Source organism: Gymnodraco acuticeps, unplaced genomic scaffold (genome assembly GCF_902827175.1).
Source record: "Gymnodraco acuticeps unplaced genomic scaffold, fGymAcu1.1, whole genome shotgun sequence".
Classification (NCBI taxonomy): Eukaryota; Metazoa; Chordata; class Actinopteri; order Perciformes; family Bathydraconidae; genus Gymnodraco; species Gymnodraco acuticeps.
This window is the reverse complement of record NW_022990583.1, coordinates 482,037-499,937: the sequence shown is the minus strand read 5'-3', so window position 1 is coordinate 499,937 and position 17,901 is coordinate 482,037. Positions and strand designations below refer to the sequence as shown.

Genomic DNA, 17,901 nt, shown 5'->3' with positions numbered 1-17,901 from the left:
AGGCACTTGACAGAGCCGTCACTCAATGTGACCACGCCCTAATCTATGAACAAACTTTAAGACCTAATATAAATAAAAGGGTCGCGTTAGAAAACAATTCACTCACAGATCCATAATCATGAAGGTGGAATCTAACTATATCCCTAATAAAATGTATGGAGCCAGGGGTAGAAACATGTTTTTTTCTGCTGTAAAGTTGGGCATTTTAACATGGGGGTCTATGGAAATTGCTCCTTTCTGCAGCCATCGCCTATCGGCCAATATATGAACTGCAGTGTGTGGCACTTCCGTATTGGCTTCCCGGCTCTACCCCACAGTTTGCCGCTTGGGTGTACCACATGATTGCAGGGCTGCCAAGTTTAAGTAAAAAGTAGGAGTGAGACTTTTGGGGTTGATGCGTTCGACGGCGATTTTTTTTTGGCCTTTTTTAACGTCGATTTAGAGGAATATCTCAATTTAAATTAACATTAAGACTGTTGTGATGTCTTCACCCCCATGCCAGCTGCTCTCCCTGCACTGTCGGCCTCCTCATGCTTATATAGTGTTAATAATTGACCAGCACAAGTAGAAATGAAAACAATTGTAACAAGAAAAAGTTTAACAAATAAAATACATTTATTTATAAAATGTCAATATAATGAAACAATAGCAGCCTTTTAAGAACCAATAGCAGCCTTTTCCTTTAGTGCATTTTTTTCTTTAAGTGTAACAACATTAGAACCAGAATAATATATATATAATATATATTATAAAAAAATAAAGTGCATGTCTTTGTTTATGTTTTTTTCTTTTACATGACATGTCTCATGTTGTAGGTGTTTGTGGCCGATTTTGATGCCTTGATGACAGAGGGAGGGGGCTCCCATTTGAAACACTGTGGCTCAAGGTTTGCCATCTTCACAGTCATGATGGATGACAGAGTTCCATCAAGAGCCAAACTGTTTCGGGTTTTGGTTTTGTTCAGTCCCACCACAGAGAACACTCGTTCAGCATCAGCATTTGAATGCGGAAGTACCAACACCAACTCATCCCGGTCACCTTTGAAAAATGTAGGAAGCCTAATTACTCTCAAGTATTTTTGTATAGAATTAAGTTGATTACGTCAATGGGTATTTCAAAGGGTGCAGAATAATTCTTACCTTATTCTTCATTGATGCCATGTTCCCCCAAAAGTTCTCTATGTCGAACGTGGCTGGGTCTTCGGGCATGGCAATGTCCATGGACTGGTAGTCCAGAAACTCCTCACTCAGTTTGTCACGCTCGTCAGGTCCATTGTATGGGAGAAGTTCAGGAAACCTAAAAAGAACACAATGTGCACTGATCTGGTAAAGTAATGTAGCTGAAACAGGTTGTTTTTCAGATGTGGTCATTAAACTTTACAATCTATTAAGAAAATGTTAAGAAAATGTGCCAATAGTCTTTAACCTGCTCTACTTATTAAGTATATTGAGATAACTTGTGTTGTGATTTGGCACTATAGATAAATGTACTTGAGTTGATACCCCAACTAACCTGTCGACAAAGTACAAGGTGTCTTCCACTCCACACTCTACCCTCTGCTGGACATCCAGAAACATGGCATGTTTTATCTGGGGCTCTCTCATGGGGAGTTTCTTCAAAGATTGATGCAATATGTTCTCATTCCCAACACCAACATGTCAGTATGAGACTGGGAATAAGACCGGTGTTGAGTCACTTTAGCAATCATCAACAACCACAATAGCTAACTTGAAAGCACCCCTTTAAGTATCTTCATCACATCAGTGATTGATTGATTGAATACTTTATTAGACAGAAATGCAAACAGCACAAGGTACAGTCACTCATTTGGGCTAAAAGGATAACATAGGAAAGTCCTGTGGACTTGTTTCCATTGTGGTCCTATGTGTGTGATGAGATGAGATTATCAAACTCATAACTTGTCTGCACAAGCAGCCCTCTAACAAACACAAACAGTACTATGTGAGTGAGATCAGTGAGTGGATAGTGTATGTGCATCTGCTGATGTGAAACTTGGAGGATTACCTGGCAGTTGGTTTGATGGGTCCTTATAGAGGATTTCATGCAGTCCCTGGTGCTGCAGTGCTGCAGGCTTCAGAAACTTTGAAAGCAACTTGCGGATGAAACTCCGTATCTACAAATTTGTATTTCAGAAAAGATTTTCAAAATTAAATTTAACCTAGAAGTAGAGTGCTAATGAAAAAAGGAACAAACATAGTACATTATTACTAGCATACTGTATCCCAACCTTCCCAATTTACCTCATCATGTAGAAGGAAGATGGAGGACTTCTCTCTCTGGAGGAGGAGGTTGAAGGTGGAGAAGACTGGCAACGTTGCTTGATAGAACAGCAGGTACACCTCTGTCATTGGGTTAGAGAATGCTTCCAACAGCCTCCTGAACCTTGGTTGTTTCTCATCTGTGAATAAAAAAAACACAGGTTGTGCATACTACATACATTTACTTTTCAGTCTGTTATAATAATCGTTCGTTCATTTGGATCATTGAAATATAATGCCTACCTGATGACTTGAAGTAGCTGGCCAGTGGTTCATACTGCTGCAGGGTACGAGTCAAACACCTCTCCAGGCTCAACCATCGAATGGAAACGTGCATAAGTATTTCTAAATACTCGCTTCCATGGAGCTCACAGAATTCTATGACAAGAATGGAACATCTTAATTTCAATTTAATCTAACTCTTCTGCATTTCATTTGGACTGCAAATACCTGTCAGGTAACCTTTACGATTGGTGCTTCCTTTAAACCAGTATCCCACATCCACAGTCAGATCCTCTGGATCAAATCCACACACCTGCAATACATGATGATTTATAATCACATGACACCACAGCATAACAAACAACCTGTTAGACTTGACATTAGGCATAACGGATACGGTTGGTCATAGAAATCATACATGATTCAACTCACCTCCAAAAAGCCCAGGCCAGCCTGTTTGGCAGTGTTGTGGATGACGTGACAGGGGCACCCATGGATGTAGATGCTGCCATGTTCTTTAAGAATTCTGGATGCGATGGAATTTCTTGCTCCTGTATTGACAGGTGCATTATCAACAGACAGACTCACACAGTTTCTCCATGGTATGGCGTTTTTTTGCAAGGCCTCGTCCATCTTCTGGTATATCACTTCAGCTGTGCCGCAGCTTGGCCCGCTGGTGGGGCACATATCCAGAAACCTGTGGACAACTTTACTGGTGGAACTGTCATATACCCGCAGTGAGTGGGTTCATCTTCTCTCTTCCTGCAACGATATGGTACATATATGTCATATTAAGGTACACATCAGACTGAAATTGTTTGTGTGTTCTGTGGTTAATAAAATATCTAAAATGGGTGCTGGAAAGTGTGGAAAGTGTAATGACCTGTATCATTTGATCCATCTGTGATTAATGTGAAAGGATTGGTCCTCATCTTCATGACCAGTTCCTTTCTAAAATGTGGGGCCACTGCTTCATTTATTATGCACAATGTTTTTGTGCGGGCGCACTTGTAGTTCTGTGCAGTAGGGGAATCTTTGAAGCATTCTTTTAGCAATGGGCTGAAGTGATCTGCTACTGCAAACGGCACATTGTGTTCGACCATTGACACTGCCACCTTTACCTCAGCTCTCCTTGTCTGCAACAGAAAGGGGGTCATCAAAGAGCATATCATGTAAAAACAATCCATAAAACATTAAGTGTTTTTGGATTGAATAAATGCATTTATTGCCGACTCAAGATCCCTAGAAATACACAATTACATACAACAATAAACATAAATAAAAACAGTCCAAATTAACATGTTAGACAAGGCATTTGTGACAGTTTGTTTCATTTACTATTATTTATGCTGATATAACCTACAAGTGCAATTCAGCCACTGCCACTGTTCATAATATATACCTTGGCCTCTTGTGCTGTCATGCCACCAACAGAGACTGGGGCATAATAAGGTGCAATCGTGGTTGTTGACTGTATTGCCTGTTCTTTGGCACGATGCCCTTTGCTTTTCATATGCCTGATGACATCTGCCTTTCCTTGATGGGCACAGCTGTTCTCATGTCTGCATATAGAGCACCAATAGTAGGAGGTGGTGGTGCCTATAGTGATGAATGGCCATTCTGCTGTCCACTCCCTTTTAAAAGTGCACTTTTAGCACTCTGCTTTTTCCCTGTTTCTACTCTCATCTCCACCGTTTCCTCTGCTGGCTCTTCTGTCTCATCCTCTGTGTCCTCTGGAGCCTTAATCTCTTCTACATCATCATCTTCTGTCTCCTCTGCAGTCTCATTCTCTGTGCCCTCTGGACACTCATTTTCCTCCGCTCTGTCATTCACTGAGAGTTCCAAAGCCTCCTCCACTGTTTCCTCTGACCTGGCAAGTTTGGCAGGGGGTGGTTGACCCTCCATTGCCCAGAATGACAGCAGATCTCTCTGCTGCTTCTTCTTCTTCTTATCTGACATCTTTCAGACTTTCAAACTAACAGACAAACATCAGACAGAAATCGAAGTACAGTTAAGGAATGAATGATCCAGTCTTAAAAGATAGCTACATGTTACTGTTTGATTGATTGAATATTTTATTAGACAGAAATGCAAACAACACAGGTACAGTACTGTAAATTCCCTTAGCTCATAGCAAGCATCCATTAGCTCACACACGCGTGATGATTTAAATGTTAACTAACACGGCTATAAGTCACGGTTATTTGTTATTAAACCCACCGCAGCAACCTGCCACACTGCTCACCAGCAGCTTGTGTAACGCTCACGTAGTCAGACCCACCGTTGACTTAATACAGATAAAAATATTATGTGTTTGTAAAATTAAAATGAAGTGATTACCTACCGTTTGACCTCCCGCTTCAGACGCAATGACCCGCCCTAAGCTGCCTCTGATTGGTTTGTATACGTGGTGCCTTTCTCGGTCAGCCAATCGGGGGCAGAATAGGGCGGGCTCACCCTATCCCTGACTCGAACTACGGCAAACCTCAAGCAACAAGTTATGGAAATATATCATTAAACAAAAAAATAATTATAAAATAGTGAGAGGGGGGGAAAAGCGTGTGAAATGGCAAGTGTGGCGTGAGGCGTGTGAAGAGGTTAAATTGCGTGACTCTCACTCTCAAAGGGTGAGACTTGGCAGCTCTGTGATTGTGATGTCACTACCTGGCCCTAACCACAGTTAGTAGTCGCAGCTACTTACATAAACAATATATGGTACACAGTAATACATGGAGTCATACACTATACTGTCTATACATGTCTGTATGTTATATCTCAACAAATGCAATGCGAGGATAATAAAATGGCGGCTTCACAAAACTTTTTGGGAGTTTTACGGGGCGCGGTTTGCAATCCACCCAGCCAATCAGACATAGGAACCTTTTTCTCCCACGAAAGTACCTGCTCTCTAGCAGGGACTGAAAAGGGGGTACAAAGGTTCTCATTAACTAATTTAGTTCCTGGGGCTTTTTGGTGTGAACGCAAATATATCGTAGTTCTGGTGAACTATTGTGGGAAAAGTACTCCGGTGTGAACGCGGCTAATTCTCATCTACTGATATATCTGGCATTGAGGCCATATGTTGCTGTTCATGGTGCTGAATTAGTGGTGTGTGTGTGTGTGTGTGTGTGTGTGTGTGTGTGTGTGTGTGTGTGTGTGTGTGTGTGTGTGTGTGTGTGTGTGTGTGTGTGTGTGTGTGTGTGTGTGTTGTGTGTGTGTGTGTGTGTGTGTGTGTGTGTGTGTGTGTGTGCGCGCGTGTGTGTGTGCGTAACACGTTCTCACTCCCATCCCGTCACATATTGACGGACGGTCAGGGCCCCTCCCCGTCGCTATATTACGTACAGGGTACCCCTTGACCGTCAGGCTTCTACGGGCAGGGCGTCCCATAGACCTTCATTGCGGACAGCGGACACCTTGACCGTCAGGCTTCTACGGGCAGGGCGTCCCATAGACCTTCATAGACCACGTGATCAACAACAATGGCCGACCTTCGTGTTATTCTCGGTGGAAAATGCCTATTTTAAGGTTCATTTGGCCATTAAAATGCGTGTTGATGTCATTTCATGCGAGTAATTCGTTTTTATTTCTGATTATTTGTGCAGTACATGTAGGCCTACATGATGTTTAGTTTACTAGTTATGACGAAGATTACTTCATGAATGTGTACACATTCATGGTTGCTAAGGTGGTTGCTATGGACGCTGCAACAGCTCCCAGACCACGTGATCAACAACAATGGGCGACCTTCGTGTTATTCTCGGTGGAAAATGCCTATTTTAAGGTTAATTTGGCCATTAAAATGCGTTTTGATGTCATTTTATGCGAGTAATGAGTTTTTATTTCTGATTATTTGTGCAGTACATGTACATGATGTTTAGTTTGCTAGTTATGACGAAGATTACTTCATGAATGTGTACATTCATGGTTGCTAACGTTTTTTTGGTGGAAATGTGTTTTTGTTTTTTTCACAGCAAAGTCACCCTCTGTACTTGGACTTATTGGGAGAATCTAAAGGCAAGAACATCCCAAATATTCATTTAGGTCTTTATTTTAGACCTTGTTGTGAGGGAAATAAATGTGGCTCAGAGCCTCGTATTTTTTAAATCTTTTTTTCCTTCTAATTTGTTATTCTTTTCAAAATAACACACTGTTATTTACTCACCAATAACACACAATTATCCTTGCTTTTATTTATTGGTTTAATTCCATAATCTCGGGCTTTTTTGGCGTTCGTCAGGAACTGAATTTCAAAATAAAAATAACCGGAAACAGACGTAGGCCTATAAGGGACACTTCGAGCATCATTGCGATTGTCAACATTTTTGAGTGCCGAAGACACTACACTACCCATAATCCCCAGCTATCGTTTAGGACTACAGTCCCCGTGATTAATCTTCAAGGTCTGGGATTGGATGTTGGAGTGGCAGTGCGCCAAGGTTACGCCGAGCGTCAAACAGCTGTTTGAAATGGAACGAAACCACGCCAGACTATCCAAAACTGGAATCGAACGCCCCCCCCAGAACTACACACTAACTATTGTGTTTCGCAAAATGTTCTATGGGACGTCTCTACTGAACGTTTTCGTTTTTCCCACAATTAGAAGTTGCCAGTATTAAACATATTGGTGTTATCAAATGTTAATAAATGGGTGAAAATCGCTGTCCGTAATGCGCAGCATTAATATATAGCATTAATATATACCCACATGACAGCTCATTGATACTTTGTAATTCTACTCCACTACAATTCAGAGGTTAACCTGGTATTTTTACTCCACTACACTTATTTGAGTTACTTTGCAGATTCTGATTAATGATGTGAAATATAAACAACCCTTATATCAGACTTTAGTTACACCTGAGTAAAATTCAGGGAAGGTGATTGTCAAGTGCCAACAATCAGGAGAGATATTTGATAGTTGGTGCTTGAGAAGACTAAACATGTATCTGCAATTGACATGAATGGAAACGAGTAATAAAGTATATTAATTACTCGTTATTCTCTACTAATAGTTAATTAAAGACTGTATATTATGGCTATTTTTCACATCCCTTTCAAGATTTCAAGATTTTCAAAGGTTTATTGACATATCATATACACAACTACGGTGTAGTTATGCAATGAATGAAAAACTTGGGTCACAGGTTCCTCAACAATGCATTACAAGACATCTATCAATATGTGTGTACCTCCACCATTAAACTGTCATATTCTGCACATTTCTTATTCTATCTATCTACATAAGAGTATAATCCATATGTATAATATCAGTTAAAATAAGTGCTTCAACATAGTTAACATTGCAGGAAAGCAATATATTAGACGTTAAGTACTTTGTCAGGCTTAATATTTATCTGTAGATAGATACCCCCAACGTTTTTTTCTTATTTAAAAGAAGACCTTAATCTGTTATTTAATGTTTAAATAAAGGTTAATTCGTTTTTCAGTTTTGCACCTCCTCCTATTAATATCTTTGTACATCCTGCACTAAACTGTTTTATTGTAGAGATCACTTATAGTATCTTCTTGATTTTTTATATTCTATATTTCTATCACAGACCTTCTACTTTCCCCCTATGAAAGTATGTACTCTTAATATTTTTGTAATCAAATATAACACATAAAAACAATAATTCAATAACGTGCTTTAACCACTAGGCGCTGCACACAAGGTACACACAGCCATAATAACTTTGTATTATTAGTGTAGGACACTTGTATGTACAACATCTGAAGATGTGTAGTTTTATTCATGCTTTCACATAATTTTACAGCATATTGCTATACTATTTCAGACTCAGTATTTACATTCTTACATTCAAAATTCAATCCAATTCAAATCAGTAATATCTTTAAAAACTACAAGTCCTTTTATATCAGCTGTGCTTGATTGATAGATTGATTGAAAAGTTTATTAACAGCTTGTATATTGGGTGTAAGGGAAACTTCTGTGTAGCAATGCAGTGGGAGTCACCGACTCAGGAAGGAGACACGGTAGGAGCAGTAGCTTTGATGTCAAAACACTGATGATTTATTGGAGTTTCGGCCGGAGCATTCACATCACAAATCACAGCAGTCCCGGTGAGACGGCACGGGTGGGTTGCCACGTCAATTCTAAAGAACTCTACCTCAGACCCATGTATTTAACTAGTTCTGAGAACATCATCAAACTGCTGCATAACAAGATAAAATCATAACACCTCTATCAGCTGACGTCAACAGGCAGGAACATAGAATCATAACACCTCTATCAGCTGACGCCGACAGGCAGGAACAGGGAGACCGAACACTGAGAGTACAGCAGCCAAGGTTACGAGGTGCGTGTGCTCAGTCAGGACAGTTTGAACTGATAAACTGGGTCAAAGTTATGGGCCTTGGAAAATATTTCCACAACAGTTGGTACAGTACAGTACAGCTCGAAACATACAATTGTTAAGGGGATGCAGACCAGAGAAAGACTTTCGTCTTGTTTACATCAGGGTCCCCCATTTCCAATTCATCATATCATTTAAGACATATAAGACATATTTGACATACAGATGGCTTATTTACAATTTACATACAGGTGGTTTTTTACATACAGATTGCTTATTTACAATTTTCATTTTAGATTTCGTTCTAATACATCCTAACCGGACATTTAAGACATACCAAGTCTACAGATATACAGTTAGTAACAGAGTCTAAAATGCGAGTATATACATAGATGGGGGGGGGAAGCTGTCCAATGTACGACAGGTTGAGATTTGTACCATTACCGGGGCCAGTTTTGCAATGCTCTCCCCCGAAGGTGCTCTTTAAGAGAGGTTTTGAAGGTAAGTATAGTTTTACTTTCCTTTACAGTTGTGGGAAGAGCGTTCCACCTTGATGTGGCATAATTGCGAAACGTGTATTCCCCCTTTTTTGTGCCAAATCTGGGTTTCACATGATTTGTGGAGCTCCCTCTGGTGTTATGATCATGGTATTCCTTGACCTTTGGGAAGAATTTTGACATGTACATGGGTACCATAGAGGTGTAGTGGATCTTGTAGACCAGGCCCATTGCAAGTATCTGTACTCTGTCGTCTACTCTAAGCCATCCTAGGTTGTCAAAGTGGGCAGAGGTCAGGTGGGTTCTAGATGAAAGGTCAAGCAGTAGTCTGACCAGTTTATTTTGCGATGTTTGAAGTTTTATTTTTAGCGCCTTGGAGGTGCTATGGTACCATGACGTGCAAGCATAGTCATAGTACCCTTGAATGAGTGCTCCTGCCAGAGTTTTCAGGGTGTTTTTGTTTACCAGAGAGGAGATCCGGTATAGGAATCTAGTTCTTTGATTGACTTTTTTTATTACATTGGATGCCATTTTGTCACAGGAGAGGTTTGCCTCAAGAATATATCCTAGGTATGTAATTTCCTTCTTACTTGTGACAATAATGTCACCCACTGCAACTGAGAAGTCGTCGGATTTGCTGAGATAATGTTTCGAACCGAAGAGAATGGACTCTGTTTTACCCAGGTGTAATGATAATTTATTATCGGCGAGCCAGGTGCAGATTCTGCCGAGCTCGGAGCTGAGGGTTTTTTCAACCTGCAATCTGCTCCTGTCAGAGACCAGCAGGGCTGAGTCGTCCGCAAACAGGAACAAATTGCAGTCACATGCTGATGACATGTCGTTTGCATAAATTAGGAACAGTAACGGACCTAATATGCTTCCTTGTGGAACACCACAGCTCACTGGGAGGGGGGGGGACAGAGTACCGTTTACCTCCACCATCTGTTCTCTCCCCTCCAGGTAGGATTGCATCCAGCTCACCGATAGTTTATCAAAACCAATTGCTTTTAGCTTGTCAATAAGAATGGAGTGATTGACAGTGTCGAAGGCCTTTTGTAGGTCCAGCATCACCATGCCGCAGTACTTGCCCTCGTCCACCTCTTGTTTGATGTGGTCGCTCAAATAAAGAAGGCATGTGTCAGTGGAGTGGGATGTTCTAAAGCCAGATTGAAATTCATAGATTAGTTTATTTTCCGCGAGGTACTTTTTGACCTGTTCATATACTATTTTTTCCATGACTTTCGAGATGGAGGTAAGTATAGAAACAGGGCAGTAGTTGCCTGGGTCCAATTTGCTGCCCTTTTTGTGCAGGGGGGTTACTCTTGCAATTTTGAAGTCTTTGGGTACTTTTCCCTGTTTTATGGAGAGGTTAATTATGTGAGCTATGACTGGTGAGATGGCGGTTGCTGTGTCTCTGAGGAATTTGGAGGGGATATTGTCGTGGCCAGTGGCCTTGTTAGGTTGGAGGGCGCTTCATAACACCGTTATGGTGTAAATATAACCTATCTATGAATTATATCAAATGTAAAATCATCCGAATTAGTGTTGATACTGCAAGGAGACGTATTGTGTGTAGAGAAATTGAAGATGTTCTTTAATTGTTGATATATTTATGATCCACGTCAAGTATTCAGTTTCGGCGGCATTTCTTCAGTTTTTCCAAAGGTCTTCTCATCAGGGCTCTATAAATAAAGAACTACGGCAGATCTGTAATATTTAATGCAGCCGAACCGTGTATTACAATGCCGTTATGTGATGACTTTCAAAGAGAAAAGCAAGAGCACTCGGAATTAAGTATTATTTTATTCTTTTAAAATGTTTTCCGGATTTCATGTAATATAAACACCAAATCCCAGCATGCATTGCGGCTAAAACATCCAATCAGCGTAGCTGAGGATCTTGGGTAATCACTCGAAATGCCTACGTCTGTTTCCGGTTATTTTTATTTTGAAATTCAGTTCCTGACGAACGCCAAAAATGCCCGAGATTATGGAACTAAACCAATAAATAAAAGCAAGGATAATTGTGTGTTATTGGTGAGTAAATAACAGTGTGTTATTTTGAAAAGAATAACAAATTAGAAGGAAAAAAAGATTTAAAAAATACGAGGCTCTGAACCCCATTTATTTTTCTCACAACAAGGTCTAAAATAAAGACCTAAATGAATATTTGGGATGTTCTTGCCTTTAGATTCTCCCAATAAGTCCAAGTACAGAGGGTGACTTTGCTGTGAAAAAACACATTTCCACCAAAAAAACGTTAGCAACCATGAATGTACACATTCATGAAGTAATCTTCGTCATAACTAGCAAACTAAACATCATGTACATGTACTGCACAAATAATCAGAAATAAAAACTCATTACTCGCATAAAATGACATCAAAACGCATTTTAATGGCCAAATGTACCTTAAAATAGGCATTTTCCACCGAGAATAACACGAAGGTCGCCCATTGTTGTTGATTACGTGGTCTGTGAGCTGTTGCAGCGTCCATAGCAACCACCTTAGCAACCATGAATGTACACATTCATGAAGTAATCTTCGTCATAACTAGCAAACTAAACATCATGTACATGTACTGCACAAATAATCAGAAATAAAAACTAATTACTCGCATAAAATGACAACACGCATTTTAATGGCCAAATGAACCTTAAAATAGGCATTTTCCACCGAGAATAACACGAAGGTCGGCCATTGTTGTTGATCACGTGGTCTATGAAGGTCTATGGGACGCCCTGCCCGTAGAAGCCTGACGGTCAAGGGGTCCGCTGTCCGCAATGAAGGTCTATGGGACGCCCTGCCCGTAGAAGCCTGACGGTCAAGGGGTAGACCCTGTACGTAATATAGCGACGGGGAGGGGCCCTGACCGTCCGTCAATATGTGACGGGATGGGAGTGAGAACGTGTGTGTGTGTGTGCGTGTGTGTGTGTGTGTGTGTGTGTGTGTGTGTGTGTGTGTGTTTGGCTAGTTAACTGATGAAGCTGTGTCCGACTGAGCTAACTGTCAAGCTATGAATGTTAAATTAGGACATTTAGATGCAAGACCTTTGGACAAGTGTACTCTAAATAACTTATTGTTAAGTTAGTGTGCTATGTGTTGAGTGTATTTTATTGTATTTTCCTTCTCTGTACTCCTAGTGGTTTTATGATGATACTGAAAACTGTATATTTCAACCTTAGTAGCCATAGTGCAGGCTCCAGCACAATCCTCTGTATTGGAACCATGTTCACTTACATTGTCCCTTTCAAATGAAATGGAAATAGTAAACAATAGTGGAAGCTATCCCCAAGAACAACATTCGAAAGCTCAATATGAGGAATTTGAAAATGTGAAAGCATTTTGAATTGTTAATGTTATAAGTTTCACTTTATTATCTGTCCTCATGATCCTTTCTTAAGTTTCTGGCAGCAGCAACGGAAAAGGATAAGGTGCCCCCTCCAAATGCTGATGATGGTAAGTTAAGTATTCCACTTTTAATTGATTATACTGTGCATTGCACTCCAAAGATTCCTTTTAACATGATATTCCCTGTTTCTTTTTTGGTCATAGCAGTTCAGTCAACATCTACCTCTAGTGGGGCGTCAATATCTACCTTGAGTGGGGCGTCAACATCTGCCTCCAGTGGGGTGTCAACATCTGCCTCCAGTGGGGCGTCAACATCTGCCTCCAGTGGGACAGCAACATCTTCTCATCATGAAGATGACACGTCAACCCCTACCTCCAGCAGCACTACCACGACTACAAAAGGTTTGATCACATCAGACGACCCTGCACAATGGCCAAATGTCCTAAATGATAGTGAAAAGTGTGCACTCGTAACAAGAGGACCAATACAAGAAACAGATAGTCTTTCCGCAGAATACTGAAAAAACTTCATGTAGATTAACAAAGGAAAACTATTCTGGTTTTAATTGTTCTTTATATTTATTAGGGCTGTCAAACGATTACAATTTTTAATCAGATTAGCTTAAAATGAATTAATCATGATTAATCACCATTCGAACTATGTCTAAAAATATTATGCCATTTCTTTATGTATATTGTTGTGGGAATGGAAAGATAATTGAAAGAAGGCGGATATATCCATTTAACATACAGTATGTATGTTTATTATAAAAAAAAATTGTGTGTCAAAATGAAAGACAGCCCACACACCTATCAATCATCAAACCGTGGGGTCTTAATTCATTACGTGTTGATTTCTATCAACGGGGGAGTACTTCAGGAAAGTCGATGGGGGGGGGGGGGGGGGGGGGGGGGGGGGGGTGCTAGTGGAGTACTTCGTGACCACAGAGTGTTAACGTTGTGATCAGCTGTTTTAGCGCAGTTCTCCAGTGAAGGGGAGGAGTCTCCCTCCGCAGCCGGTTGGCGTAGTTTTGGCACAATTCCGTTGTACAGACCGACATTAACAGCGGCCCTGTCTGTGCACACGGAGACCGACTCTGTCGTCCGGTGATCTAACCGCCTTCTGGAAAAGCTTCACTAGAACGTCGGTACGCAAATGCGCTTTGTGACACAAGTGACGGTACTGACTCTTCAGGTTTACAAATATAATAATTTGACCTAAATCAAAATATAATATTATTTTCAAAAGCTTTTTTTGTCTGATGCTTCGATTAATTTTAAACAGACAGTTCAACAAAAGGATACCCAAAAAATGTAATTTTATCATTTAAATATTTAATTGTTCTCTCTTAGTAAGATCCCATTTTGAATAAAATTGCGGTCTTACCTTGACTTGAAGATGAAGTCCATTTGCCTATCCTTCTGGACAAAAATCTCTATTACTTTTTTGTAAAAGTCCTCCTTATCTTCTTGTAGTTTCAAAAGTCTATCATAAATCTAATCGATAGAGTTATGATTAGAAAATTATAAAAATAGGGTAGATATGTGGATATTATCCGGCTGAACAGAACGTGCATTTAGGTATGTTTCCCACAGATCTTATTTTGAGCTATTTTCTAAAATCCTATGGAGAAATCTCATTGCTTTTTTGTCGAGGGAAGCCCATATCCGCGGGAAGTAGGGGTGCTAGGGGTGCTGGGGGTGCTGCAGTACCCCCTGTTGGCGAGTGGTGTATATTTGAAAAACTGAGTGACCACCTAAATAAAAATGATTAAACTACATAAAATAGTTATGATTTTACTTAAAATAAAATTAGCTGTTGTAGTGGCAATTTCTTATGTTACCTTATATGCTAAAACCAAATGCTTCTAAAAGCATTGTCCAACACTACTGTACCATTTCTTGATATGTGCTGTTTTCTCTGCATACTCTAATGAGGGTTATTATTCTCAAGCGCTTCAAGGTCACAGAGCTGATTTGACAGACTATGTTGAAACTACTCCTCTTCACACATAGTTTGAACTTCCATATGCTGATAAACGTTATACTTTCTGCAGCTCAAGGACACAGGTGTCTAATAGCAATATGAGACATCCGTGTGAAAGCAGATTTCTGAGGCGTTCCGCCATTTTACACAAAACTCTGTCTGCCCGCCCTATCTTGTATATAAGCTTTGCTATTCTGTGACTATTGTGCACACTCCTGCAGACTATCCTATACTCTGTAAGACCTGTGCCTTTGAAGCTTCAAATAAATAACCAACAAGACAACGCTGTTTGCTTTCACCAGTTTATTATTGATTACTCTCATTGTACATCTTTACAGTATTGACGAGTTTAAAATATCCACAACAGATTTGGTGTCAGAAGCGGGATCTCTGAACGCTCCGTCGGGGACACTCAAGGACGCTGGTGGTCGCGCCGGGATCCTCGGATTCTCCTCTACCTCGACAGAAAAGTGTTACGGGACGAGAGGACCTGCGCCTGGGTGAAACCGATTGACTTCACGAGATCCAACAAACTCAATTCCTCTAAAATATCTGGTGAGATGTACAATTTCTAAATTGTTTAAAAGTAAAACGTAAATAAACTCCATGACATCTGCAGTGGGTTGCTAACCGCAAAAGAGGATACTAGCAATATCCGACGTAAATAAAGTTACGGCGAGGGTTTTGTACCAGTGAAACAAATCTAAGGTCACCGACAGGGTGAAACGTGTCTGATCAACACGAAAGGAAAATAGTTTTGTGATTTGTACTAGGAAACAAATATAAGATCACCGACGGGTGAGCAGTGTTTGGTTGACACTTAAGAGTAAGGGGGCTGAGGCCCCAGCGGGGCCCATAGTGGATGGCATGCGAGACAAATATGGTGAAGACAGTTTATCAGAGTTGGAAATATGGATGGAAATGTTCGGATTTCCAAAGGGAGGTTCTTTGAGTAAAAAGGAAAAATTAAAGACCTAAAGGAAAAATTACAAGTTCATGAGGATGGTATGAGGAAGCAAAATAAAGTTAAAGTGAAAGACTTAGGAAAAATAGAAAGACACAGAAAGTGTTTGAAATATTGGGAGGCAGAATGTCACAAAAGGAGGCAGTTAGCCTGAGTGTTAAAAATATATATATATTAAGGTTGGAAATGAATGTGAAGAAAAGAAGGAAAAGAAAGAATTTCCAAAACCATGTAAACCCCAGACATCTCTGTATCCTTCCATTGCAGGCCTGAATGACCCTCTCCTCGACTCTGGGTATCCTTTCCCTCCCCCGGCGTACAACCCTGGCAAACCGGCTGGCCCACCTCAACCACCACCCCCGCCACTACAAGCCCCAGCCATGCAGTTAGCAGACTCCCCGTCAACTCCAAGCTCATCCACCTCCATCAGGCCCAAGTATTCCGGGACAACAGCGGGATAAACGAACCCGATGCCCTAGGGGACCAAGTGGGCATTTGGGAGACACACCTCAGTAATGCCTTCCTCAACGGACTCACAGCCACAGCGCAAGCCGCGTAAGAATGCTGGCCGCTCACAAAACCGAGGGAGAGGCAGAGGAGGTTTCCGAAGCAGAGGACGAGAAGCAAGACCTTCAAACGACGAAAGATGTTTCAAGTGTGGCAGTGTTGAACATTGGATCCGGGACTGCCCACAGAACACTGGCAGCGGAGGCAGAGGGGGACAGCGTGGACAGGGCCATTCACAATTAGACTGACCTACACCAGAAAAGGGAGGAAGGGGCCCAATCGAGCGAGATGGAAATTCAGCTTGCAGCTTCAAAAAAGGGAAGTGATACACACACACATTATGCAAGCTATTGATAGAATATAGTGTGCACCTACACCCACTGTAAGCACATATGTGTTAGAGTTTATTGAAGGATAAATGTGTTTTCATAATGTATTCTCATTGCTGTGTTACAAGAAGCATAATGGAGGAACAGAGAATAGTCTGTTCAAATGGCACACATACACACACACACAGATTCACATGACTGAGAGTCACAAGATTCACACTAACAAATAAGGCGTTGGTCAACACCACATGATTGTCATGTTACTGTATTGTTGAAATAAAAAGAATGCAATGGGAGAAGGCGAGCGGAGTTGGTTAAGGAGTTGACATTGCATGTCACTCGCCGATTCTCCTTGCAGCAAGTAAACTTGAAACTCGAGTACTGTTATCTCTGTTCACTGGATTTTGGTTATTGAACCGAGCTGGGGTTTTACCCTTACAAAGTAATATAGATACCTCACATTAATTGATCCTTCGAGTCGGAGTCCAATACATCGTGACGGGAAGGAGGAGGGAAAAGACACGCCGCAGTCTGTCGACAGCCGGGATCATCAGCCGACCCCGAGAAAGACCCGGGACGCAGAATTCGTGGCCGGGCCGGTGCTTATATGTCCAACCTCCCTCATCCTAGGCACGATTGACGGAATCCAACCGGACCAGTGACCACAGATAACGGGTAAGATAAAACGTTGATATACACGGTTACTCCGCCATTAAGGAGGTTGATAAAACGTTGATATACACGGTTACTCCGCCATTAAGGAGGTTGATAAAACGTTGATATACACGGTTACTCCGCCATTAAGGAGGTTGATAAAACGTTGATAGAGAAAGGCTACTCCGCCTAGGAGGAGGATCGACGTGCCTTTGGGTACACTTATGAGTGATTGAGTGAAAGCGGTGTGTAAAAGTGTCACCAGTGGAATCAGCGCACAGAGTGGAAACCTAACGGTGATAACACAAACTCTGTGGTCTGTTGAAGTACACTAGTGGTGAATTAGGAATTAGGTTCTGACCGGCACGTTGTCCAGTAGGAACACCAAGCTAGAATCATGGGGTCCAATGGGAGTAAGCCTGCCGCTACAGGGAACATGAGATATATGGAAATATATAGTCATGGCAGCACCAGTTATTGTAGCAAATGGTATAAACTGTACGGCTTCCGAGGAAAGTTGGAGAAAACAGCAGTAAGAGAATTAAGCGACAAATTGAGAGCAGCAACAGCTGGAACAACACAAGGCAAGAAAAGAAAGAAGTTAGAAGCTCAACTGCGGGTTGCAGCTTTATGGGCTGAACAAGCCCATAAAAGGACAGGTGGAGCAGAAGAAGGTATGATAGCAGCGGCTGTTTCAGTGAAAGCAGACGAGGAGACAGGGCGTTCAGGGTCAGTTGACGCTGTACGCCGCGAGAAAGAGAGAGCGATAGTGGAAGAACACAAAGCGCAGGAACAAA

The 17,901-nt window shown here is 41.2% G+C and overlaps 1 protein-coding gene and 1 long non-coding RNA gene across 7 annotated transcripts; one reads left to right on the top strand and one right to left on the bottom strand.

The window, feature by feature from the left end:
• Positions 1–596: 596 nt before the first annotated feature.
• Positions 597–4,859, bottom strand: LOC117554053. Of its 6 annotated transcripts, none has more exons than XM_034228273.1 (9): positions 4,846–4,859; positions 3,385–3,637; positions 2,934–3,263; positions 2,730–2,814; positions 2,523–2,657; positions 2,262–2,419; positions 2,026–2,134; positions 1,140–1,296; positions 597–1,038 (listed from the first exon to the last, which is right to left on the bottom strand). In XM_034228273.1, the coding sequence occupies exons 3-8, from the start codon at positions 3,186–3,188 to the stop codon at positions 1,247–1,249; spliced, it is 792 nt and encodes a 263-aa protein (XP_034084164.1). In that variant the 5' UTR covers positions 3,189–3,263; positions 3,385–3,637; positions 4,846–4,859; the 3' UTR covers positions 597–1,038; positions 1,140–1,246. The 6 variants fall into 6 exon arrangements, with proteins under 6 accessions (XP_034084164.1, XP_034084160.1, XP_034084165.1 ...); XM_034228269.1 differs by lacking the exon at positions 4,846–4,859 and adding an exon at positions 3,904–4,828; XM_034228274.1 differs by lacking the exon at positions 4,846–4,859 and adding an exon at positions 3,904–4,828 and having other exon boundaries at positions 2,934–3,259.
• A 7,441-nt stretch (positions 4,860–12,300) lies between these two features.
• Positions 12,301–17,901, top strand: LOC117554110. Its single transcript, XR_004570223.1, has 3 exons — positions 12,301–12,771; positions 12,868–13,065; positions 15,018–17,901. It is a non-coding gene; the product is annotated as an uncharacterized LOC117554110 (long non-coding RNA).

Excerpts from the sequence above, each read along its gene's own strand:
- LOC117554053 (XM_034228273.1), bottom strand. The coding sequence starts at position 3,188 with ATGTGCCCCACCAGCGGGCCAAGCTGCGGCACAGCTGAAGTGATATAC. Across the intron at positions 2,815-2,933 it reads CTGGCCTGGGCTTTTTGGAG|GTGTGTGGATTTGATCCAGA; the intron begins GTGAGTTGAATC and ends CATGTATTGCAG. Across the intron at positions 2,658-2,729 it reads TCGTAAAGGTTACCTGACAG|AATTCTGTGAGCTCCATGGA; the intron begins GTATTTGCAGTC and ends TTCTTGTCATAG.